Genomic DNA, 27,587 nt, shown 5'->3' on the forward strand with positions numbered 1-27,587 from the left:
GCACAGAGTAAGCCTCAATGAACTACCTCTATTATTACTAAGAGGAGGAAGCCAGTCTGGTGGAGACTCGATGCATGATTCTCTGTCTGAACTTGCTGAGATGTCGGCTAAAGTGGCCTCCATGTTAGACTCAACCAGCCCCCACGGCTGACATACCCTAAGTCCACCACTTGGACATATTCTACGTCTGCTCCTCTGTCCTGTCCTCCATTCAGACACTGTTCTCAGGAGTAATGCTGCTCAAATCTTTAACCTCCCTCCCAGTACGGTTCTTATTGGGTTCTGATCTCTTTCTGCTTGTCTGGAGCCACTTTAAAACTCTTAGCAACCTGGTATCATGGGCTGTGCCCACCTGATCAAGCCTCTCCTGCCTTCTCCCGACCCATCTGCCCCAAATCTATCCATAGTTCCCAGGGATCTGTGCTGCTGGAGGGTAGCTGGACAGGACATTTCTCCAGCATTCTCTTGACCTGTCATGATGGGCTCAGCTAGGCTGGTGGGTAGATTCACTGGGCAAAGATCTGACACATCCTTTAAGTTCTACCACTGCCTACTTTCAAGGGGAACAGTTAAAGATGCAGCATACCACTTTAGAAAGGTTACTAGCCCAGACCAAAGCTAATCTGTTCTCCAGTGCTGCTTTTTCCTAAAAAAGGCCTTGGCTGGATCCTCAGACATCACCACACCTTCCTTCACCTGCCCGGCCTGTTCTTCCCAGGACACCTAGAAGATGATTAGGAGAACCGCCCTTTTACCGGGAATGAAGCAGTCGGAGAATAAAAAGCTCCCTCTCATTCCTTGACCCTGCTCCACTTCATGTTTACCTGGGAAATCTCAAGGGATTTTGATCCCAGAGAACAAAGGTCAGGCTTCCCAGAGGACAACTTGGCCTTTGCCCAGTGGTCACAGGCACTGAGTAAACCATAGTTTATGTATGCTTCCATTAGTAGAAGAGGTCAAGGGTAGCTGGGATTTGAGTAGCTAGAAATCTCCAGCAACCTGGTAGCTTCTGCACAGTATCCTTCCAGTGAGAGGTGGCAGCACCAAGACAGTAGAGAAAGCTACAGAAATGCTGAGCATTACAAGATGCAGTTTTTTCCTTCGTATTCGCAATCCAGCGGCTACGCTGAGCAACACTAACCGTGTCCCTATTTTGTGCTTAGGAAAAAGTCTCTGTGAGTCTGAAGTTTCTAGAACATTTCCCTTTGCTCAACTTCTTTCCATTTGAGCACCTGCATCTTTGCTTAACAGCCCAAACCCACCCCTTTGACTGCCTTGCTGTTTCAGCCATCCTGAGGGTACACACAAGTCACTACTCAGAAAGTCAGCACTCAGGGAAAGCAAACCAGGGCTTTCAAGTTCCCCATTTCTCTAATGTGTTCAGAGAGCCTGTAGAATACAGCCTGCTGCCTGTCTTTGTAGATAAAGTTTTGCTGGCACATGAGCCCCCGCCACTTACCATGTCTTGTCTGGGCGGCTTGCCCGCCACCACAGTGGGAGGGAGTGCCTATGACTGCTCATTTGGGCCGGCAAAACATCAACTCCTCAATCTCTGGCCTTTTACAGAGTTTGCTGACCTCTGCTTTGGAATAACTTCCAATCACTAAATGGGGAGAAATAACTGGAGATAAAAGAGTGGAGATTCAAATGTGTGTATTAGTCAGTTTACAGTTCTGTTTCTGTGTGTGTGTACGTGTGTAAATACAGAGATTTATGATAAGAGATCGCACACATGATTACGAAGGCTGAGAAGTCCCATTGCTATGAGCTGGAGGCCCCGGAAAGCTGCTCGTGTAGCTGACTCCAAACCCCAAGGCCTGAGAAGCAGGGAGCCAATGATATGAGTCCCAGTCTGAGTCTAAGGGCCGGAGAACCAGGAGGACCCATGTCCGAGGACAGAAGACGGATATGCTGGCTTGTGCAGAGAGCAAATTCACATATCCTCTGCCTTTCTGTTCTTTTCAGGCCCTCAGCATATCAGGTGGGTACCCACCCACTCTGGTTAAGGCAGTCTTCTTTATTCCTTCTACCAATGCAAATGCTATCTCTTCCGGACACACCCTCACAGACACACCCAGAAATAAGGTTTGGCCAACTATCTGGGCATCCCTTCGCCCAAACATGTTGACATATAAAATTAACAATCACAATTTGATATGAGGAAGAAATTTTCCCAGGAAAAAGCAATTCAACCATGAAATGAGCTGTCACGAAGGGCAGAGGACAAGATCCTTGGATTGACTTTTCTGTCTCTTCCAAATCTTCACCCACCAAAATCTCTCCATTGTTTCAAAGCACAGATCTAACGACAGCTTTTCCATGGTGCCTCCTTATGTCCTTCCAGAACAGTCTCTACTCTTATCCCTGTCGGCATCATGCCCGTTTACCTTTTCCATGTTATGTTATTTTTGCTGCTTATTAGGTCAGAGTCTACAAATGAACTACAAACCCTTTGAGAAGGAGTATTTCCTTGTATCCAGTCAGGGGCACCCTGCAGGAAAGATGACACTCAAACCATCTGACTGAGGAGATTTTGGTAAAGAATCTATTTATTAAAGTGGGAGCAGACCTAAAGCCAAAGCAACAGGAGATGGGCTGGCAACACCTAGGAGTCATTACTACCAAAAGCCTGCAGGGGCCATGGGGAGAGAGAAGGTACCAGAACACAGAACCTTGTGGTTAGACCTGCGGCTAGAGTGGTGGGAGAGGGTTGCCCCGCACTGGGGCCTTAGGCAGAGTAGCCCGTCACTGTGGTCCATGAGCTGAGCAGGAAAACAATCATCACAACCTTTCTCTTCTCCCAACCTCTGATGTCCTGCTAGGTCATCCCATCAACGACTTGCCAGAATACCAGGGATTTTTTTGACAAGGTCCATGTGGTACATCCTCCCGGGGTGCATAGCCAGGTAGAGAAGGATGGAGGGGATCTGGAGGGGAGAGTAGCAACTATCCAGCACATCTGATAACTCCTAAAATGTCTCAAATGTAAAGCAGGGTTTCCATGATGCTTGTGGACCGATACAGTTAACAGGAGCCTCGACAAGGCCTAATGACTCTAAAGATTTGGATGCCAACCATCAAGAGGCTGAAGGATGAATTGAAGGACCTGTGTGGGGCCTTTCATGCCTCCACGAGTCTATCAAAATTGCACTGCTGTCACATCTGAGGAGCCAGTATGACCATCCCTGTGTCTCCCTTTGCATGAGGGAGAAACGATTGAGGGGACCACCAGGAATTCATCATTCATAAGAGAAGCTGTTACTCCTCTCTGTGCTTAAAAGCAAAAAGTACTTTTCCCCCAAATTAAAAGAGAATCTGTGCTCTGAAACGCGAGCCAGTACAAAAGATAATTCAGCCATCAGCCTTCTCGTCCGCTAAATGCTATCGCAGCCACAAGTGCCAAATACTCAGACACACAGCTTGGGAATGATTCTTGCAAATAGAAAAGCACAGTGTGAGATGCTGATTTTATTCTGATCAAAAAGCATCCTGGGGTGGGCTGAACAGCCCTGGGTCAAGAAGAGGCCTCGATTTCTGGGGTGATGTTTATTGTTATCAGACAGAAGACGATACTTGCCGTGAAGACGCGGCTACTTGGCCCGCTCCTGCTGAGGGAAGCAAACGTGAAGTCGCTGGTCTTTCTCTTGGGGTCTTTACTCCCTACATTGAACCATATTTTTCATTTCAGTTGCACTTAACCTATCACTTTCTTCTTTAAAAGGGTGACTTATCAAGTAAAATCATCAACATCAAGGAATACTGTAGCATTACCAGGGTATACACACACACACACACACGCACTCACACATACACACACATACTCCAACTCTCCCCTGAGTCACGTCCCAAAAGCATGTGTAACCAAGGTCCTGTAACTAAGGACCACAAACTCACATCTTCCATTTGGAGCTTTTTTTTTTTCCAGGATTTGGACTGTGAGGTTTTTTTGGTTTTGTTTTTGTTTTTGTTTTTTTCATTCTGTGGTTTCTCCAGCATAAAAATTTTAAAACCTGTTGCGAGGGAGCTATAATTTCTACTCAACACTTCATGATTTGATTATGTAAAATGAAAAAAAATGTAATGAAGTTAATAGTACCTTATTCTTGCAGCACATGCTAAGGAATTTTTTTTCCTGTAAAATCTGAAAGTGGAAATTACCTCTGGGCCTTCTAACTCTCCAAAATACAGGTCATAATCATTACAGTGGTGGAATTTCAAGACTTCAGAGTTTAGTGTATTTCTCTTTCCTCTGTTCAGTTTTCCAAAGGCTCTTTTCTTACTGGGTTATTACAGAATGAAAGACAAGGACCCGAAGTGACAGGTAGGAAACCTCACTTCTACTCTTGGTTATACCCTAGTTGTGCAACCTCAGGAAAAGCGTTTAACCTTGCTGATTATTATCAATTTTTTCTGCAAAGTGAGGGGACCAGATAATCCACTCCCAATTTAGCAATCTACCGTATTAAAATAATACAGAATAGAATACAATTAAGTAAAATAATTATGCCTTGGGAATGAAGAGTGTGTAATATGATGTCAAGTGTTTCTCTTTTTTTTTTTTTTTCCCTTGTATTTCACAGCAACCTTGATGGAGAATTAGCCCTGTGTGCTTCTTGTCTAGTTATTTGTGTGTTTTCAGCATGGAGCCAAAGAGGAGGGCAAGGTCTTGGGTTCAAGTCCTTTAGGGGCCAGTTGACTTTGATCTCATCCCCTATCTCTCTTTCTGACAATCGTAGTAAAATTTACGCAAGGGCCTTTCACTGGGTCTCAACACAAATCTTGCTGTCATTGTCCCAGTGGCAGCATCTTATATGAGGAAAGAATGTAACAGTAAATCAGAGGGCGAAATCATAGGCACAGGGCCAAAGTCGTAGACTGATGAACAGCATTAAGCATCCCCATACACTGGGACATAGTCATAGGAGAGCACATTCTTTTTCAGGATTTTCCCAATATGCATGTGCTGATGTCACACGCAATGTGCCTCTAGGACATAAGGACGACATTTTACTAGTGTAAAAGCTCTCCTAAGCATCATTTAGAGAGATTTAACGGGATGATGTTTCACAGGTGGTATCAAGCAACACGTTCTCATTTTTACAATGTTCTTTGAAGCTGTAAGTCAAGAAATAGATTCAAAGCCCCCACAAGACTCAGGGGACATGTCACTGGGGACCAGCAAGCTTGGTCTAGGGTTTTCAGCTAGCACAGGTAATAGGATGGGCTTTGATTGATGCTCACAGTCAAATCTGTCCCTGAGGCGAATTTAAATGCAGGCAAGAATTCCACTGAAATTTCTCTAATTTTCAGGTGCCCAATGCCCTGGGGATAATCCACCTCCCGTCCCCCACCTGCCCCAGCCCAACCCTGCAGGCCAGCACTCTGTGCTCTGCATCCTTTTGTTTACCAACTCCCTCATCAAAATTCTGCTCAACTGGCTGACATCTGGGGATGATGCAAGACCTTTTATTAATGAGGACTACTGCGAATGGTTGAAAGACAACAGCGGAGCACGCTTGTTTTTCTAGGGTCTTTGCATCTTCTCCGGGACGTAAGGCAGAATTGAGGGCTCTAGGAATTAATCGGCAAGGATGGCACTTTTGAGTTAAGGGAATCCATCTTGTGCTGTTCCTCTCATAACACGAGCATCCTTGTCCCCGGCTATGCATAAGACAGACCCTACTGGCAGGTTGCTATGTAAGAAGTATTTTCTCTGGCAAAGAAAAAAAGGAGAGGCTAAGAAATTATCTTTTTATTCTAAATTTCCCCAGAAATTGCAAAGGGTATAGACACATGACACACAAACACACACACACACGTGTACATGTGCACACACGTACTATTGTCACCACACTCAACCTGGAGATAGAAAGACCTCAGAGATGAGAAGACGATCCTTCTGCTGGGAGAAGTATTTAAAATTCTGTAAGAGTTCTTAGCCTCTGAAGGTATGTTGCTCTGTGCACAGCCCAGAGACACGGAAGTTGACTCTAAAAATAAGTGAAGAACTAGACACAGAACTTCAATGTAATTATTTCCTCAGTTCCCAGAAACTCACATTTAGGAACAGTCTGTGATGTGAAGCCTCAGCAGTCTTGGGGTGAATAGCTAATCTAGACACTGACAAAGCCAGACCTACAGCAGCAGAGTTGGAAGAGGACTACTGATAAATCGATTCCACAGATATTGTATCGGACACCTCTTCTGACTCCAACTCTGAGCCAGGCGTGGGGCGTACACAAATGAATAACACATGTCCCAAAACAACACGCAAAAGAAGGAACTAAGCTACATGTCTATTTCAGTAGATGACCAAAAGAGAAAGGAGTCCCTTGCTTCACTTGATGTCTGGCTCAGCTCACATGCATCACTGAATAGGTGACCCACACATCTGAGCTCAGAGACTGTGAAAGAATGGCCAACCTTCAGAAATCAGTGACTTAGGCCATCTCCTTTGACTGACCAGGTACTCATATGCGAATGCAAACCCAACCAAGTTGTTTAATGAAAAGAGACATTAAAACTTTTACAAAGAGTTTATGGATCATTGAACATATTTTACATACCTAGGAAGATCTCAGAGATTTTCTTCACTCTTCAGTATTTGAAACTCTACTGAATTCTTGTTCAACTTACTCCCAAAGTGAAGATAAATAGGTGATGGAACACTATATATAGGCTTGGCACTTGGCATCAGCTGTACAGTAGTGTTTTTGTATAGGTTAAAATCTACTTCAGCTGGAATTAATGTAATTATATATAATGTTGACAGATTATGGCATTTGCCTATTAAGACGCTATACAAACATTCCAATAATTTGCTGGCTTTTGACTTTGTGAAAAATAAGTGAAATAAAATCCCTGGGGATATTGCTAATGGGGTAACTGGAATCAAGGTTTCAAAAGCACAGGACCAGGTTCAGGAAGTAACAGTCAAAGAATAATGCATTTTAAGCCAAAACATATAGAGGGGTAAATGAATATTTAGTACTTACCACAAGACTGCTATCTAGAGACAGCCTTTTTCCAAAGTCTCTTTTCTCAAGCTGTCTCTTTCCCTCCATGGGTGAAGTTATTTATTTTCCTTTGTGATTTATAAGAATTCCCCTTCTGTTTCCAGGGTCACTGCAAAAAGCGAACATGTGTTTTACTGAGCGAACAGTGTTTAGACCCTTGTTTTTAACTTTCTAACCAGGAACAAGGATCGAAGCCCAAAATACCCAAATCATAAGCTGAGAACTGGGCTCTCTTAACCCAACCAGTTGCCAATATCAGAGTCGCCTTTATGGAGGCCCCTGTGTTTTCACATGTTTTGTAATGGAGTTGGGGAATGGGTTTGCAGGTCGAATCAGCAGACTGCGGAAAAAAGCAAACAGTCCATTTCATGCCACGATTGCTTCACACCCGACCTCTCTCCATCCGGCAGGATCATTCTGTTACTGTGCACATAATGCTGTCTGCAAATTCCATGAGATCAAACCGGCAGAGCCACGCTCCATATCCAAGAGCTGCTGAGTCCGAGACCCAATGCAGGGAAACTGACATATGTATGTTACTGTCAATATTTAACTTAAAAAATACTTCATTTAAACATATTTGAGGAATCTGATAAGATGCCTTGCCTTTGGGACAGGTTGATAAATGGTGATGACATCATTATTGTCAATGAACATTGGAGCCCCCACTGCATGTCATCAAATCAGAGAGTAGAGGAGGAGGGTATAGCTCAGTGGTAGAGTGCATGCTTAGCATGCATGAAGTCCTGGGTTCAATCACCAGTACCTCCATTAAATTAATTAATTAATTAATTAACTAACTAATTAACCTAATTACCTTCCCCACTCTGGGAAAAAAAAATCAGATAGAATTAATCCCTGCACTCCATTGAGATTGCTTATTCTAGAATGATCTAGAATAATTCAGTATTCTGGTTAGTATGGATGTATCACATGTATTAAGCACTGGCTTAGTTTTCACCAAGATGTAAAACACTTGAAATAAAAAAAAAATTGGTTTAGCACAGGGAACTATGTTCAATATCTTGTAGTAACCTATAATGAAAAAGAATATGAAAATGAATATATGTGTGTATATGTATGACTGAAATATTATGCTTTACATCAGAAATTGACACAACATTGAAAACTGACTATACTTCAATTTTTAAAAAGGAAGGAAAAAAAAAAAAGAAATAGGTTTGAACCCAGGCTTTCCTATCCACTAGCCAAGTGACCTGGGACAAGTCATTTAGGCTCTCTGAAGCTCATCTTTCTCAACAGCAAAAACATAACAATGGCAATGAAATTATGTACGTGAAATGGTTTAAAGGCAATAAATTACAGCTCACATGTAAGTTATAATTATGCACAGATTACATTAAAAACCAGTTAACCTTAAATACAAGTCAACATAATTTAATATGTCTTTGATGATTCAGAAGGTACTGTGAGGTACAAAAATTGCTCATAATCAGCACAAAACACATTTTATATCAGCCATTGTACTGCTGATATAGAAGAGGTGAACTTAATAAAATACTATACCAATTTCTAATAAAATTGAGAAGAATATTTTTTAGAATTATCTCAATTGCTCCAAATTTAATGAGGATGCAACAGAGTTGACCTCACAGCCCACACACAGTATGTAGCCGCCTTCTCTTGGTTTCCTCCGCCAGGAAGCGGGTTGAGACAGCTGTACCCCAGGCAGGGTCTGCCCAAGTTACAGTCAATTGAAGGAAACTTCTGGGCTTCTTTTCCAGTGTAGGGACCCTCCTCCATCTTAGTCATTCCATCTCTCACCTTCAGGAATACTCATTTTAATTCATTACTGGTTCACTCAGAGACTCCTAGTCCATTCTGAATTCAGGATAAAATCCAATTTTTGCAACATCATGTTCGTCTACTTCCTGCCAACCAGTGTTTTACCATCCCCCTCACACGCTAAGCACATTCCTGAGACCACGCGTTTGATCATACTTTTCACCTCCATCTGGTCTAATCCTCCCTTTGCCCTGGTGCCTGGCTCAAGTCCCACCCTCTTCACAAGACCTTCTTAGTCACTCTATTTGGCAATGATTCATTCCTTTTGCTCCCAAGTTTCAAAGAAGTCCTGAGGGACTTTCCTTATTAATCACTATCATCACCTGAGACAGTTCTTTACATACAGTAAGTTCTGAATATTTGCTTATCGGTAAAATTTTTCAGAACAAAATTAGTTCTACGACGATACATTAGGTAAAACCATTAGTCAACTGAGATTTGTTTGAGGGAGCTTATCTTACCTGGTTTCAGCTGTTCCCACCCACTTTGCAGCCCCCTCAGCATCTCAGTGACTGTAGGCACTGGCAGCTCAGAATACTTTGTGTAATGATGAATCCAGCTACCGAGACAACTCAGGCCCTGAGACTTCCCCTCCATCAAAAAACATGCCCTCCTAAGTCTTGTTCCAAAGAGCCTTAAGGTTGGGTAAGTCACAGTCAATAATACTTTGGCATTTAGCACATATTTATTAAGTGCCTAATGAAGGGAGGACTTAGTACTTTGGTGTTGGTGACAAAGTCACATATGAATGAGACCAAGTCCCTGCCTTTGTGGAAATTATATTCTGTGGTAGGATATAGAGCATAAACAAGCAAACCACTCCAAAATGTGATACGTAGTTGCTACAAAGGAACAACCCCCAGTTGGTGTAACAGAGGGTCAAGTATGTGGAAGGGGAGAAAATTAAAGCTAGAATGGTAAGGGTAGGAGACAGCCATGTAAAAACATGGGTAAAGAGCATTATAGGTAGAGGGACCAGTCTTTCAACTGGGAAGGAGCTGGAAAAGAGGTTTGTGTGCCCCTGAACAGGGGATCAGTTTCTTAGGAACAAAGAGCTAGGGAGAGAGTGTGTGGGGAAAGTTCTGAGATATAAGCGACACCTAGATCATGCACGGTCTTGGAGGCCAAGGTCACTCATTTGTTCTAAACACAGTGGTTAAATCTTAGGGTTGATTCTCTGCATCTTACTCGCTGATTATGGTAAACAAATTATTTAACCTATTTAAGCTTCAGCTGATTCATCTATGAAAGGATATTAACAATAGGACCTTCTTCATAGTAGGGTTGTTGTGATGATTAATGTGATGATCCACTTAAAGATCACACACAGTAGGCAAGCTTTCAATGTTAGATATACTGATTATCCCTTCTGGTAAATATGATTAAACTCATTAAGCAGCAGCTCTAGAGACTGGATTTCATGGTGCATAATAGGCTTAGCGAGGCTGTTGTTTTGAGAAACAGAGATGTTTTTGACAGTTCTCAGTCTAGTCTGCTATGTAGAAGGCTGACTGAACAGCTTTATCTGGTCAATTTCTTTTCATACTATATGATGCTAATTATTACAGGCAGAGATTGACATTCAAAAACTCTTAGCAACTGATATGCCACAGATACTGACCAATCGGAAGGACACAGTCAATGAAAACAAGCAGTGCAGCTGCAGCAATGCACCCTGGCCAGTTACCAGCCTAAGTGCATGTACTACCTCCAACTTCAAGACCTTGAAAATGTGTGAATTAAACCATAAAACAATCATGGACAGGATCGAAGTAAGTTATCCAAGAGGAGCAAAGCAAGGCCATCCAAAAGGAAAAAAAAAATGGCAGGCAGGACGAGTCAATATGGAAAGAAGAGGGGCACACAAAGGCAAAGTCAGGAAGGCTGATACTCCCCGCTGCCGGGGCTGTGGGGAAAGCACATGTCCTCACGTACATAAACCCTGCAAGCGCCGCGGGTCTAGAGGGAAAATGAGTATGTCAGATCCCAAAGACACTCTGATATGACACTCGCCATTCACATCATCCACCAAACTCCCTTGCTCAGAGACCACCATCATCAAGCAGCCTTCTGATTGTATTTGATTCCCATGTAGTTTTATTTACAGAAGAAGAATGTGCAGATCAGCAAACGTAAGTAGGCAATCTTTTGGAAAGTTGCATTTTTAGTACAAATTTCCAATTTGGCATCTGACTGTTTATATTCATCATTTACGTATTTGCTTAGTATATTAGTTTGTGTGGCCATAACAGAATAATACTTTAGACTAGGTGGCTCAAACGACAGAAATTTCTTTTCTTATTGTTCTGGAGGCTGGAAGTTCAAGATCAAGGTACTGGCATGGTTGGTTGGTTTCTGGTGAGGCACCTCTTCTTAACTTGCATTTGGCTGCCTTCTCTGTGTATCCACACATGGCCTTTTCCTTTGCACACATGCTTCTGGTATCTCTTCCTTTTCTTATAAGGACACCAGTCTGATTGAACGAGACTCCCTACTCTAAATACTTCATTGAAATTTAATTATATCCTAAAAGGCCCTATTCTCCAAATATAGTCACATTTGGGGTTAGGGCTTCAACATATGAATTTTGGGAGAATAACATTTCTGTTTGTAAGAGTTAGTTTCAGTCAGATTTCAAAGCCTGATCACATCTCAGTGATCAAATAAAATCAAATTTCTGAGTCTTAAAAAACTGAGCAAAAACTCCCTGTGTCAGTGGCTACTCCCAGACTCCATCCCTCCTTGCTGGTTATTTGACTGTTGGATTCCTCTACCACCACCACCCACCCCTGCCTGCCCTGCTACAACTTCTCCGTATCACAGGCCTAGAGGTAAAAACTACGTTATTGAGACTTCTTAGTCAGTGGATCAGGCTGGATTCTGCCAATAGGAGGCAGAGCGAGATCAGAACGTAACAGGAAGGGAGAAGGCATTCTGCTTCTAGCCCTAGACCTGCAGGATCAAGAGCAGGGGACTACAGGCTCCAGGAAGTTCTGTGATTCCTCCAACCACTCATCCTAAGAAAGGGCAATAGCTGCTTCCCAGTCTTCAAGTACCACCACTGGATATCTTTCGCTCCTCCAGACCTTCTAAAAAGCTTCATAACCAATTCCTTGCATTAAATCCCTCTCTGCTTGAAATATCTAGAGTAGTTTCTCTTTTTCAGGGTTGACTGTGATTGATACGCACACCATAGAGATACCACTGGACAGGCAGCCAGCCTTCTTTGTGCAATTCCTGGCTTCCTTCATGTGAGCCTTCTGAAATATCAGCATGGAATTAAAAATTCGACTAGGCATTTTGCTCCTGGAGAGCAGGAACGGTATTTTATATTTGACGTTTTCCTCGGTAGTATAATGCCTGATGTATAGCAACATGGCAGACACTCGATGAGCTTTTCTTGTCTGCATGAATCACTGAGTGCATGGACATGTACAGCTGTCTTCATGAACACATAAAGAGCAGGGTGGCAATGTAACATCGCTAAAGCAAAGAAATGCTACGCACATTTGTAACACTGAAATTACTTTCTTAGACAAATACAATGACACATCCAAGTCTCAAAGAAAACATTTTATCATGATTTTAAAACTATTGTCAACCTAAACATTACTGCTTGGGTCCTTCCTGGACTTAATAAAATACCGTAATCCAGCTGTGTCCCTATCTTGCTTGCTCCTTGCTTGCTCCTTAGAATCCCTTGGGGAGTCTGTAAAACATACCAATGCCCAGACCACAACCCAGACCTGTGAAATGTCTAGGTGCACGGGCACCAGTACCTGAGCATGGGGACAGCAGCCAGGGTGGCAACTGCTGGTTAAAGCAGTGATTTTCAAACTTTGCTGCATATTAGAGTCACCTGGGGAGTCACCAAAGTGCATCCCCAGGCCGCATGAATCATGATTGGATTGCCAAGGGTGGGACCCATTCATTATCCTTTTAAGATCCCTGAATGACTCCAACACACAGCCAGTGAAGCATGGGTTTGAGAGGGAGAAGGTACTGCCCTTTCTGATCTCCTTTCCTTTCTCAAGGGCTGAGGGACGCACAGTTGCTGGCAGCAATAATTGCCTTTCTTTAGCCAGTGCAACAAGCGATTTTTAATTTGCAAGCCTGGACCCTGAAGATGAGAAACATTAAATACAAACAATTTGGATCCACACTTTTCCCCCATCCCCACTCTCTCAGGTTTGCTAATCATCCTACTTAAACTGGTCTTTTGCTTTGTGGAGGAAATAATGTTGACTCAAGACAGAAATATCAAATATAGATTCCAAATTAATGTGCAAATATCTTAGAAACTCCAGGTGAGGCTATTACTTAGAAAAGGAGGGAAAGAACCTCCTGTATCAAGGACAAGACTAGAAAAGCTTGACGCAATTGCTCCCAAACCTGCTCACTCCTTTCTCCCCACTGTTCTCCACAAGCACCTTGCTCTCAGTCCAAGTGCAAGCAGCAGGAGGGAAAAGAAGTTACGAATCCGTAAGATTTGCGTATAGCTACCAAACAGAAGATTTGAAACTCCTGTCAACCTTGTACTGAAATCTTTTGATCCTGATTAAGTCTACACAAAGGAAAGCAATCGGTTTTCCTTATAAACACACACACACAACAGTTTCCTTTTGGAAGATGTATCGGCTTAATTAACTTTCTGCTATTTACACATCCATTCAGGAGTTATACGGCTAAGGGTGTATGTGCACATGTGCATTGTACGTGTGTGAGTGCATGTGTGTGTAGGCTTGTGCACTTTGACTAAACAGAAGACTGCTGTCTCTGTTCTACACATTAAGTATAAAAAAAAAACCCAGATTATGTGACTTTCAACCATAAGATGTCTATTTAAATCTTAACAGCACCCTGAAGTTGATTTAGAAGAAGACTGAATGCTAACAGACTTCCCAAATGTGGTATCCCATCCTTGCCAGATAAATTGGTGGCTGGAAACTCTCTCTAAGGGACGTGACAACAGGTTTTTTCTTTGAAGTGGAGGCAAATTTTGCATAATGATTAAAACTGGTTTTTTCAAATTGTTTTATTGAGGTTTAGTTGATTCACAATATTATATTTGTTTCAAGTGTATAACAGTGATTCAAATATTTTATAGATTATCCTCCATTTATAGTTATTGTCAAATATTGGCTATAGTCCCTGTGTCATACAGTACAGCCTTGTAGCTTATTTATTAAACTTCTCATCCTAGAAGCTAGTCGGTAACTTATAGTTGATGATTTAAATGCTGGACAGACTCCAAAGAAACACTGTCCCATGGCCTCCTCCTCAGATAACTGGCACCTCCAACACAGGGAACTAAGGATACAGTGAAATCTGAGTCTGGAAATCTTGTTCATGGTTCAATATGCAGCTTCAGGAAAGAGGAACAGTTTAAAGAATCGATGTTAATGTGAACTAAGGTCCTTAGGAACGAAGGACAGGGAAAGCTCTTGGAACCTCTAAAATGTTCAAAGTTCAGTAATTTCCAACCCCTGTTATTTAAATCTTTAAAAAATCAAGATATAAATCACATCCCATAAGATTCACCCTTTTCAAATGCACAATTCAATGTTAACTCTTTCTACCACCTAGTATTTACTTATTTGTGATAGAAACTAGGGGTTTGCTGGAGAACTGCAGAGAAACTCCCTCATCACTGCTTGAGCTGCATCAATTCTGACTGTCCCATGTCATCATCATCTCGGGTAGCAGCATCCAGGACAGTCCTGAGTTCAAATTCTCTAAGTAAAAGGTTTTGTGACCTTGAGCAATTTCTGTGAGCTTGGACAATTTTTCACAGCTCTTGGCCTCCATTTCGTCGTGGGTAAAATTAAGATAATCATAACAGCTGTCATCTTAACAAGATTGCTCTCCGGTTTAAAATGATGCCTGTTTTAAAATCCTGGAGTAGATCTCCAATAACTGTTAGGAGTAACGCAGCAGAATTCCTTTCATTCACAATTCAGTAATATTTATTTATTCCAGGTCTGTTTGTCCCTGTCCCTATGTCAGGCCTTGAAGAGAGAAAGAAAGACAGAGAGAAGAAAGAAGGAAAAGGGAATGGAAAAGAAAGGGAGGGGAGGGGGAGAGGGAAGAGAGAGGGCAGAGGTGGAAAAGGAGGAGGAGGAGGAAAGAGAGCAAGAACAAAAAGGAAAGAAAAATTAAGGAAGGAAGGAAGATGTCAAGTACATATCTTCAAATAAATCTAAGAAGGCAAGATTTTTGTATCAATAGTAGAAAGTAAGGTTAAAAAATGTGAATGAATAAGTGAATGGTTTCAGTGCAAAGATTCACTTTTGGTTGGGATAATCCCGGAAAACTTGCCTTTATTGTCATTTGAAGTATCGCCAGCTAATTTCCAGATGCAAACCATCGCTGTATTTTTACAGTGTATGAACTAAAAACCAAGAGACAGAATGGCAGGGGCTTGGACCAGGATAAGCATCTCAGCTCTAGCTGCTCTCCTGGAACCATCTGTTGTTTCTCTCCCAGTCTTTCTCTGTAAAGATTTCCCCCACTTTTTAATTCACTCCTCGGCCCCTTCTCCATTTATCGCTTTAAGAAAGGCTTGTAGTTCATTATGTGAAATGTCTACACGTTGCCCATAAACTCTTAAGGGAAAAGCCAGTGTAGAAATGAAACAGATAAATAACTTTTAAAAATAAATAGAGTGTGCATATAACCCCAGTGGATTAGAAGACTATTTCGATAAGTGACTAGGGAAAAGAATTTCCACAATGTCATCTGCTAACGCTAATGAGTTAATTAAATTAGAAAAATTCCACTGCCAAAAGCAAAAACATCCAAATACGTGGGATGCTGGGGGAATTATAGACCTGCCACTAAATGCATTCTGCTGAAGCTTATTTTTTTTTTTTTCCTTCGAGAAGGCCATGGAGAGCTACACTTAAAAAACCATCCAATTTCAAGAGAGTATTTTCCATCTGGGGCCAGTTGGGTAGAGTATGCTCTAAACTCTGCCAGGCCTGCTGAGAGGCAACATGACTTGTTAAGAAAACAGTTTATGAAAAGCAATGTTTTGGGAGGATCCAACAAAAGGTTTTATAGTAGGATGTCCGCATACATTGCTAAACTTACTATTTCCATTAAATTCCTTTGCACACAAGTGAAAAACCAGAATGATTCAGGGAATGGATATAGTAAAATAGATCAGAAGCCAATGCAGTTTTGCTAAGGCTTTAGCTGATAATTAGAATATTCCTCACTACCTGGAAGCTCTTTTCACTTTATTTACTCTTTTTTCTTTTTTAAAATAACCTGCTCCCACAACTCCCCTGCCCCCAAAAATCCTGCTGGGGAAAAAAATGCTAAAAACCTCGTAAATCAAAAATAAGGGATTAAGTCTTAAAAACCCATCAGCAGGCTGAAAACAATAGAAAGAATTCTTAATAAACCAAAAACATAGAATATGACATTAAACACTTCCTAAGTCATAATAGGTGCCAAAATGAAAAATACGAGAAATATCTCAAAGATGTTCATCTTCTGTGATTCAGTGTTTAATTAAATTGAGTGCTATTAACTTGTGGGGAGGGAAGTGAGCTAAAATCTCTTTAAAAGTTAAACACTTGACGACCACCCACATAAACTGATAGCTAAAAAGAGTCAAGATTAGGTTTTGCTTTTGAGTGCATGTGTATTTTTCTCTATGCTAGGTAAATATATGTATATGTGCTATATACACACCTATATTTGTATATATGGTCATTTTTTTCTCTTCTTATCATTTCTCCCTAGCTATAGATAATAACATCAAAACTTCTCATTCTTTGGGCTTTTTTTTTTTTTTCCAGTGTGACGGGTTGTTCCTTTTTATTTGGGCTTGGAAGGCTCTGGAATAAGAGAAGTTGTATGGACCAGCAGATAAATCAGCGCTTCTCAAATTCAAGAGTAAGAATCACTGGTGGGTCTCATTAAAATGCTGATTCTGATTCATTGGGTCTTGGTAAAGCCTGAGATTCTGCATTTCTAATAAGCTAATGCTTCTGGTCTGTGGATGGCACTTTGACAGTAAAAGATCTGAAACGTAGAGAATTTAATCTGTGTACATGTAAGAGTGAAATTTTAAGGATTTTCTCCCAAAGCTATGCTCATCCAGCTAGATGTTAAGATGACTTAGTTCTTGACATAATCTAAGACACTTCATGGACTACAGTGTCGCTCATGTACAATGATTCTTGTGTTAACTTCTGCTCACACTTGGAATCCCAGATCTTGAGATTTAAATGCCTTCTTCTGGGTCCTCTCTTCACCAACCCACCAGTACAGTCACTGCCTCTAAAATAAACCTAACAAGTGTATTTAGAAATTTTTAGTAATTTCTTGAATCTACCAGTGACAAAGGCTCACATTGCCTTATTTCTTTCTTTGGTCCTATTGGTTTGGTTAGGAGAGCAAATTGATAGTGGGGACTTTTGTTCCTTACTGCAGTGGAGTTAGCTGTCATTTTTCACCAGCGAGGACGAGACTGGTCACTTTGTGCCTACCAATCACCAAGCTGAGGACATGTCTATACATTCCTGGATCCCAACGGTGCTTTAAAATGTCTCACTTTTAATTAAAAAAATAAACAAACCCCCAAATACATAAAATAACAAATATTCATGTACCCACCACACATATTTAACAAAGCTAATATCTTGCCACATTTACTTTAATTAATCTTTTCTTTAAAAAATAAAGAAATAAACATTATAAATACAGTCACTGCCCCATTAGCCACTGTCCTGTGGTAGGGAAGCTCCTTCTGTGCATGGATTATACTTTCACTATGTGTCTGTGTACCAAGAATGATACCCAGCACTGTTTAATGTGCTTTTTAAAAGATTATATATATATATGTTATCATGCTTTCTGTATTCAGTTTTGACTTTTGTTTTTCACTTAACATGACTGCAATTTTTTCCCACATAACATTATGACATCAAGATTTATCCATATTGATAAAAGGAGTTCTCATTCATTTAAAATATTTTAAGAATCTTATGAAATGGATTTGATGACAGTTTATCTACCCAATTGCCAAAAAAACAGACATTTAAGTTGTTTACAGTGTTTTGCCATTCACATTATAAACAATGCTGCTATGAACATTTTTGTTCATGCATCCTTCTAAACAAAGGCACAAAAGTTTCTCTCTCACAGAGAACTGACTGGGTCATAGGTTACGTACATGTTCATTTACCAGGCAGTACCAAATTGCCCTCCCAAAACAGTTTTACTGTAGTAATTTATGCTTATGGAAGCAATGTTAAAATCTCTGTTTTCCTCTGGCTTTTTTACCGTATGATACAGCAATCTCACTTCTGGGTATATAGCCAAATGAAATGAAATCACTATCTTGAAGAAATATCTACACTCCTATGTTTATTCCAGCTATTATTCACAATAGCCAAGACACGGAAACAACCTAAGTGTCCACTGATGGATGAACAGATAAAAAAGATATAGATGGATAGATAGATAGATAGATAGATAGAAAGATAGATAGATAGATAGATATCTGATGGAATATTATTCAGCCATAAAAAGAAGGAAATTCAGCTGTTTGTGACAACATGAATATACCTTTAGCATTATGCTAAATGAAATACGTCAGACAGAGAAAGACTGTATGATATCACTTATATGTGGAATCTATAAAAGCCAAACTCATAGAAGCAGAGTGTACAATGATGGTCAACAAGGTCTGTGGGGTGGGGGAAATGGGGAGATGTTGGTCAAAGGGTACAAGCTTCCAGTTCTACGGTGAATAAATTTGGAGGATCTAATATAAAGCATGGTGACCATAGTTAATCCACAGTATACTTGAAGGTTGCTAGATTGTAAATATTAAATGTTCTCACCACACACACACAGAAAATGGTAATTACATAAGGTAATGGAGGTGTAACTAGCCTTATTGTGGTAATCATTTACACATCATCACATTGTACACTTGAAACTTACACAATGGTATAGGTCAACTCTATCTCAGTAACACTGAGGAAAAAAGAAATGCTTGGTGATCTTTGTAACTGGATTACATAGCTGCCTGAGCAGATGGATGGAAGGCAGTGTGTCTACTCTACTTGATTACCATTTTCTACATACATTTACTCAAAGATCTTTGTATTAGAAAGAGCCACATCTGATAGGAAAATATTAGGCCAGGAATTATTCTTTCAAGAGTCTTGAGTCCTCCCTCTATTTCAGTGGATTTTCAAACTTTTTTCAGTTTTGTATCACCTCCGCAAACCCCTTTACATTTTTTCCTATTTTTATTTATAATTTTTAAGTCTTCCTTATTAATATTTTCTCCTAATTACTCCCATTCCCCCATGAAATTGTAATACCACAGACACACTGCATATTTGCTTCCGTACTATGACCCTTTTGGGGAACACAATCCATTTGATTTCTAAATTTTTGGTCCAAAGAACTAGTTTTTGTCCCCATTGAGAACGTTTCAATCTAAAGATGTAAAATACTTAAAGGATTCTCAATTTCCTTTTTGGGGAAAGTCAACTTGGTTCTCTTACATAATCAGTAAGACTTAATGACTCTTGACCAATACAAGGTGGCCATAGTGACAATGAGTTCTCAATTATTTCACTAGGTGCCCACTCATTGGATGAAGTAACTTATGGGAAAAGTGAGGAACTGTGTCCATCTGGGTAGTGCACAGCTTGTCCATAAAGGGAAGCCAAAACCACCACGCAAGAAATTTACCAAACCCTTCAATTTTTCACGAGAAGCCAGAGATTCAGATGTTTATGTAAAATCTCTCAATTTAAAAATAATATCACTTAGATTTAAAAAATATATTTCACAACCCAAATAAAATACATCTCTGAGAAATGTGCGGTCTATAAACTACAAGTGTACAAAGTGTGATTATATGCATTCTCACAAACCCCCCTCCTCCTCTAAAATTTGATAATTAAAAAAAATTTTTGAATGAATTTAAACCCCAATAAGATTGTGATCTTAAATACTAATGCAAAAAACTAAGGACAACAATGTGGAGGGATTTAATTTGCCACAGCCTGTCTTTGTAAATAGAGGAAATCCAAACTTTCTGTTTAAAGATAAATTTTTCTCCTTCTATGTGAAGTCAAAATGTGGAAGCAATTATCATAAGTTATAGAATAAGCCCTGAAAGCATAAAGGTCTTTTCTCCTTACTTTAAAATTAAAATACTACTAGGGTTACTGAATAATTTTTAGATATTGATGTATGCCATTACAGCACAAGATCTAAAAGTCTTTCTTTCAAAGACAGTTTATATATTTCCTTAATTTAACAGATTCTTAAAGGTATGTGAGTGTATACTTTTGTAATCTTCTGGTTGTCTTTGCTTTTTTCTCCCGTGTTAGTTTTAGAATTTCTGCCTCATCAACACAAAAAATAATTAAGGTCATGTGAATAATTTGATAGGTCACACGAATTAAATCACCTGAATTACAACCACATCTACATCTCGTATTTTGTGTAGATAGTTTCTGTGGTGGTTAGCAAATCTTGATACATTTCGGAAATTCAAATTTAAGGTTCTATTACTAACGACCTACATATCTTCAATAAATTAAAATCTCTAGTCCTCAGTTTCCTCATCTCACACATAAAGGAAAATAAGTGATCTCTAAGGTCCCTTTTGGCCCTAAAATATGTTGATCTGCAAAGCAATTTAAATAGATTCAAATCTTTAGTTTTTAAATTCATTGCATCTCTTTACTTCCAGCTTTATTGAGATGCAATTCATTTGTCATAATATTGATCCATTTAAAGTGTATATAGCTCAGTGGCTTTCAGTAAATTCACAGAATTTAGCAACCATCACCACAATCTAATTTTAGAAAGTTTCCAACATTCCAAAAAGAAACCACTTGCACACTAGTGGTGCTTTCCCATGCCCTCTCCCCCGTGTAGTTGCAGGCAACCACTACATCTACATTCTGTCTCCATGGATGTTTATTCTGGACATTTCACACAACTGAAACCATGATGAGGGGTCCTGGCAACTGACTTCTTCCACTTAGCATAATGTTTTTGAGAACCACTCATGTTACAACATGTATCAGTACTTTATTTCTCTTTATGGTTTAATAATACTTCATTGTATGAATTACATTTATCCATTTTTCAGTTACTGGACATTTAGATTGTTTCCACATTTTTGCTATGAACATTCATGTACAATTTTTTGTATGGATATGTGTTTAAATTTCTCTCAGGACTATACCTAAAAGAGGAATTGCTGGGTTAAATGGAAGCTCTTAGATAATACCTTGAGGAACTGTCAAACTGTTTCCCAAAGTGGCTATACCATTTTACCTTCTCACCAGCAATGTATTAGAGTTCCAACTTCTCCACAACTTTGCCTACATTTGTTATTGTGTGTCTGTTTTTATTATAGCCACTCTAGTGGGTGTGAAGTACTATCTATCTCACCTAGTTTCGGTTTGATTTTTGTTTCCTTAATGACATAATGTTTAGCATCTCTTCATGTGTTTATTAGCCATTTGTATATCTTCTTTGAATAAGTATCTATTTAGACATTTGCTTATTTTTTTAATTGGGTGATTTGTCACTTCATTGTTTAGTTGTAAGAGTTCTTCCTTGTTTGTTGTTGTTGTTGTTGTTATTTTGGGGTGGTTGGTAATTAGGTTTATTTATTTATATGTATATTTTTAAATGGAGGTACTGAGGATCGAACCCAGGACCTTGTGCATGCTAAGTATGCATGCTACCACTGAGCTATACCCTCTCCACCCCACCGAGAGTTCTTTCTTTATGCTGGTTACAAGTCCCTTTGTCAGATATACTATTTGTAAATATTTTCTCCCATTTTTTTGGGAGAAAAAATGCACTTTTATGATAGTGCCCTTTGATGCACAAATATTTTAAATTTGCTGAAGTCCAAGTTATCTATTTTTTATTTTGCTGTTAATGCTTTTGGTATCATTTCTAAGAAACCTACTTCAAACTAATAAAGGATTTACTTCTATTATAGAAGTTTTATAATTTTAGTTTTTTATCCAGGTCTATGATTTATTTTGAGTTAACTTTTGTGTATGATGTGAGGTAGAGGTCCAAATTCATTCTTTTACAGGTGGATATCCAATTGTCCTAGTACTATTTACTGGAAAGACTTTTCTTCCCCCTGCAGAATTGTCTTGGTACCCTTGTCAAAAATCAATTGGCAGATACAAACTATTGTGTACAGAATAGATAAATAACAAGGTCCTACTGTATAGCACAGGGAACAATATTCAATGGCTTGTAGTAACCTGTGATAAAAAAATATGAAAAACCACATATATATAACTGAATCACTATGCTGTACACCAGAAACTAATACAACACTGTAAATCAACTATACTTCAATAAAAAATCAACTGACCATACGTGTGATTGCTTATTTCTATGCTCTCTATTCTATTGATCTTTGTGGCCAGTCTTACATCAGTACCATGCTATGTTGATTAATATAACTCTGAGCAGGGGGGTTTTGAATTGGAAGTATGAGTCTTCCAACTTCAGCCTTCATTTCAAGATCATGTTGGATATTTTCCATAGACATATACCTTGTATCTTCATATGAATTTTAGCATCAGCTTATAAATTTCTGCAAAAAGCCAGCTGGGATTTTGATAGGGATTGCACTGAGTCTGTAGATCAATTTGGGGAGTACTTCCATCCTAACAAAACTAAGTCTTCTGATCCATGAAAAAAGGACGTCATCCTATTTGTTTATGTCTTCTTAAATTTCTTTCAACAATGTTGTGTGGGTTGTGATGTATAAGTCTTGCAATTTGTTTGCTAAATTTTTCCTGGGTGTTATATTCTCTTAGTTGCTATTATACACGTGATTATTTTCTTAATTACAATTTTGGATTGTTCATCGCACTGTATCCCTTTTGAGCTTCAAAATGAAACACTAGGTCATACTTCCGTTATTCTAAATTTTGTGTGTTTTGCTTTAAATGATGCACCTTTTTAGTTCTAAGTAATATATTTATATTTTTCTCTTTTTAAATTGTATTCTTATTAATTCATAAAAAGACTCATTAGAGTTGTATATAGTATATTTGAATGGAAGTTAAGCTGGATGCTTAGTCTTAATCAATTAAATAATTAAGAATAAATGGCAACAGACTTCTTCATCTTCTACTAGCACTACTAGCACTGAACACCTACCGAATGCACAACACCAAAATCATCTTAGCGCCCACATTTGCTAAAAACACACTTATCCCTATCTAACAAAAAAACTGCATTTAACTTCCACAACCTCAGAAAAACAGTTAAAAGACTAATGCAAACTAATACATAAATAAATACCTTCATCATTGCCAGCTTATTGCTTTCAATATTTGCATTCTTCCCATTAAAGGAAGCATTTCCTTTGACTGCCAAAACAAAAAAGAATAAATTTCAACTTCACTTTGGGGGACGCCATTCAAACCTTTTCAAAGTTGCCATCTTACCATTGTCTTTTAAAATTACTCTAATGTTGTTAAAAGTATAAAATGTAGTTGTACACCTTGGAAGAAAAATCACATAAATTTTCATTACTATGTCTTTTCCTGGCATGTATTCAAAAGAAAACATGTAATCAAAAGGAAAGAGTCACATCCGGTCAGTGGCTCTTGAAAAAATCTGAGGATCAGAGGAAGTTAAATACACAACACCCTGGAAAAATATAAACATTTAATCTGCATACATTTTTGTGCACAGTTTTAAGGATTTATGATTACATTGCAGTCCAGCCATGGATAAATGGATCTCATTTATAATTAAATTAAATAATAGCTGAGAAAGATACATAACTGTTGCAGGTTTATATATTCCCTATTTACCTTACCTATATATGTATATGTGTGTATGTAACACCTCTTCAAACCAGAAACAGAGCTCAGAGAAAGAAGAGAGTACTAAAGTCCAGGGCCAACTGAGTTCTGGGTACAGAGGCACACAGAAATGAGAGAGTTTGACATCTAATGTGTTTTAGACATTTAAAAAATTCCAGAAGTTTTGGAGCCAAAAGGAAACAAGCTACCTTGAAAGAAAGTTGGTCGAAACTAATTGCTACCCAAGGCTATAGATAACATAGGATGGTGATCTGTACAGTAGTAGGAAAGACTGTCCCAAAGATAGGACTTGGACCAAGTCATTTGCTAGCTCAGCTTTATCAGAGGTGTGCCTAATTTTACATTGCAGGACAGATCCATCAGGTCTGGTAAGCCTTCCAGAGGCATCCATAAATCCTCCAGATGGAAAGGAGTACATAGAGAAAAGGAGGAAAAGTTCACATTGGGTATGAAATGGGAAATTTAAAGCACACGAAAACTAATACTAAGTAGAGAACCAAAATTTTTAAAAATAGGGAAAATTCATTGACAAGTAAAAATAATGAAACAAACCAAAACTGACAATAAAGACAGACATACAAATATGGCCAAAAAGTACATGAAAATTATCAGAAAAATGTCAATTGAGACCACAATGAGATATCATCTCCCACCTGTTAGGAAAAGTATTATCTGCACTTATAGTCAATTAATCTATGACAAAGGAGGCAAGAATATACAATGGAGAAAAGACAGTCTCTTCAGTAAGTGGTGCTGGAAAAACTGGACAGCTACATGTAAAAACATGAATTAAAACATACTCTAATGGCACATACAAAAATAAACTAAAAATGGATTAAAGACCTATGTGTACGATGGAATACTATAAAATTCCTAGATGAAAACATAGGCAGAAGGTCCCAGGAAGAGAAGAGAGAGAGAAAGGACCTGAGAAAATATTTGGAGAGAGAACCAAAAACTTCCCCAACGTGGGAAAGGAAACAGTTACCCAAGTCCAGAAAGCAGAGAGTTCCACACAGAATCAACCCAAAGAAGAACACACAGGGGCACATAGAAATCGAATTGACAAAAATTAAGGCTAAGGAGAAAATATTAAAATTAGCAAGAGAAAAGCAACAAATAACACACAAGGGAACTCCCATAGGTCATCAGCTGATTTTTCAGCAGAAACTCCATAGGCCAGAAGGGAGTGGCAGGATATATTTAAAGTGATGAAAGGGAAAAAACTACAACCAAGAATACTCCATCCAGCAAGGCTCTAGTTTAGATTTGATGGAGAAATCAAAAGCTTCACAGATAAACAAAAACTAAAAGATTTCAGCACCACCAAACAACCTTTACAACAAATGTTAAGGGAACTTTTCTAGTCATTAAACTATAAGAAAAGAGAAAAAAAAAAAAAAGACCTACAAAAGATAGCTTTGGCAGTTCGGGGTCTTTTATGGTTCCATACAAATTTTGGAATTGTTTGTTCTAGTTCTGTGAAAAATGTCGTGAGTATTTTTACAGGGGTTGCATTGGATCTGTGGATTGCTTTGGGTAGTGTGGCCATTTTGATAATGTTGATTCTTCCAATCCAAGAGCACAAGTTATCTTTCCATTTCTTTGTATCATCTTCAATTTCCTTCATCAGTGTTTTACAGTTTTCAGAGTATAGGTAATAACCTCCTTGGTTAAGTTTATTCCTAGATATTTTGTTGTTTTTGATGCAATGGAAATGTTCATGCCAGTTATAAAATTCTGGTTTTTGAAGTAAAAAAAAAAAAGTATATGAAGGGCCAAAAATAGCAAAATATTCTTCTTTCCCATGGGTGAGTTGTATTCTGTTACATATATATGTTGCGTCTGCTTTACCCGTTCCTCTATTGATGTGCACTTATTGTGCTGCCATATCTTAGTAATTATAAATAATGTTGTTGTTAATAGCGGGGTTTATGTATCTTTTTGAATTAATTATTATTTTGTAGTTGGCTTTATTCCTTTAATAACTATGTAAGTTTAAAAGTTAAAGCTCTAAATGTTCTTAGAAACAATGAACAGTACATATATGTAAATTTTAAAAATACGTGCAGTATATTGTGTATATGTATTTACATGCAATATATTGTGTATGTGCCATCAAATTATAACAAGTCTACCTAATAAAACTAAAAAATGAAAAAAAAAGAAAAAGAAAACATAGGCAGAACACTCTTTGACATAAATCACAGCAATATTTTTTTGGCTCCAACTCTTAAAGCAGAAGGAGTAAAAGCATAAAAAGAATAAAAAATAAACAAATGGAACCTAATTAAACTTAAAAGCTTTTGCATAGAAAAGGAAACCATTGAAAAAATGAAAAGATACCCTACTGAATGGGAAAACATATTTGCAAATGATATGACAGATAAGGGTTAATATCCAACATATATAAACAGCTCATACAACTCAACATCAAAAAAACAAACAACCCAATTTAAAAATGGGCAGAAGAACTGAATAGACTTTTTTTTGAAGAGGAAATACAGATGGCCAACAGACACATGTAAAGATGCTCAATGTCACTAATTACCAGGGAAATGCAAATCAAAACTGCAGTGAGATATTACTCACACCTGTCAAAATGGCTATCATCAAAAAGAACACAAATAACAAATGTTGGCAAGGATGTGGAGAAAAGAGGACACTTGTACACTGTTGGTGGGAATTTTGTAAATTGGTGCAGCCACTGTGGAAAGCAGTATGTTTTAGTTTTTTAAAAAACTCAAAAAACTAAACATAGAACTACCATATGATCCAGCAATTCTACTCTTGGGTTTATATACAACCCCCAGCCCTAGAAACAGAAATGCTAATTTGAAAAGAAATATGCACCCAGTGTTTATAGAATCATTATTTACAACTGCCAAGACATAGAAGCAACATAGGTGTTCATCAATACATGAATGGATAAAGAAGATATGTTATATATATACAATGGAATACTACTCAGCCATACAAAAGAATGAAATTTTGCCATTTGTAACAACATGGAGGGCATTATGCTAAGAGAAAAAATTCAGACAGAGAAAGACAAATACTATATGACATCACTTATATGCGGAATTGAAAAAATACAACAACTAGTGAATGAAATAAAACAGAAGCACAGATATAGAGAACAAATTAATGGTTACCAGTGGGGAGATGGAAGCGGGAAGCAGCAAGATAGGGGAAGGGGATAAAAAATAAGAGTTATTAAGGGATAATATATGCAATCTAAAAAATAAACTAGTGAATATTATATATGCAATCTAAAAATTAAATATGAAATATACTGATATACTAAAAAATAAACTAGTGAATATTAAAAGAAGAAGCAGACTAACAGGTCTACAGCACAAACTAGTTAGGGTTACCAGTGGGGAGAGGGAAGGTGGGAGGGGCAATATATGGGTAGGGGATTAAGAAGTACAAACTCTCAGGTATAAAATAAGTTACAAAGACATATTATACAACACAGGGAATATAGCTAACATTTTATAATAACTATAAATGGAGTATAGCCTTTAAAAATTATGAATCATTATATTGCACATCTATAACTTACATAATGTTATACAGAAACTATAATACAATAAGGAAGAAAATAAAGTGGCTTTCCCCTAAAAAAAAAAGGGGAATGTATATTATATAACAAAAAGGCAAAAATAAGTGTTGACAAGGATGTGGAGAAAAGGGAACACTTGTACACTGCTGGTGGGAACATAAATTGGTGCAACCACAATGGAAAATAATACGGATATTCCCCTCAAAATTAAAAACAGAACTACCATATGATCCAGCAATCTCACGTCTAGGTATATTCAAAGGAAACAAAATCACTGTATCGCAGAGATGTCTATACTCCCTTGTTCATTGCAGCATCATTCACAAT

General features: G+C 38.5%; 1 protein-coding gene across 4 annotated transcripts in view; it reads right to left on the minus strand.

Moving 5' to 3' along the window:
- Positions 1-27,587, minus strand: part of NCKAP5 (NCK associated protein 5) — a 912,592-nt gene that overhangs the window by 775,947 nt on the left and 109,058 nt on the right. For 3 of the 4 annotated variants that reach the window (XM_072960866.1, XM_072960864.1, XM_072960865.1), the window contains exon 2: positions 6,996-7,125. The exons of the other annotated variant lie outside the window; for it this stretch is intronic. In XM_072960866.1, coding sequence (XP_072816967.1) covers positions 6,996-7,064 — 69 coding nt within the window. In that variant the 5' untranslated portion in view covers positions 7,065-7,125. The remainder of the gene's footprint in view (positions 1-6,995; positions 7,126-27,587) is intronic. 4 annotated transcript variants of the gene reach the window in all.

Source organism: Vicugna pacos, chromosome 5 (assembly GCF_048564905.1).
Source record: "Vicugna pacos chromosome 5, VicPac4, whole genome shotgun sequence".
NCBI lineage: Eukaryota > Metazoa > Chordata > Mammalia > Artiodactyla > Camelidae > Vicugna > Vicugna pacos.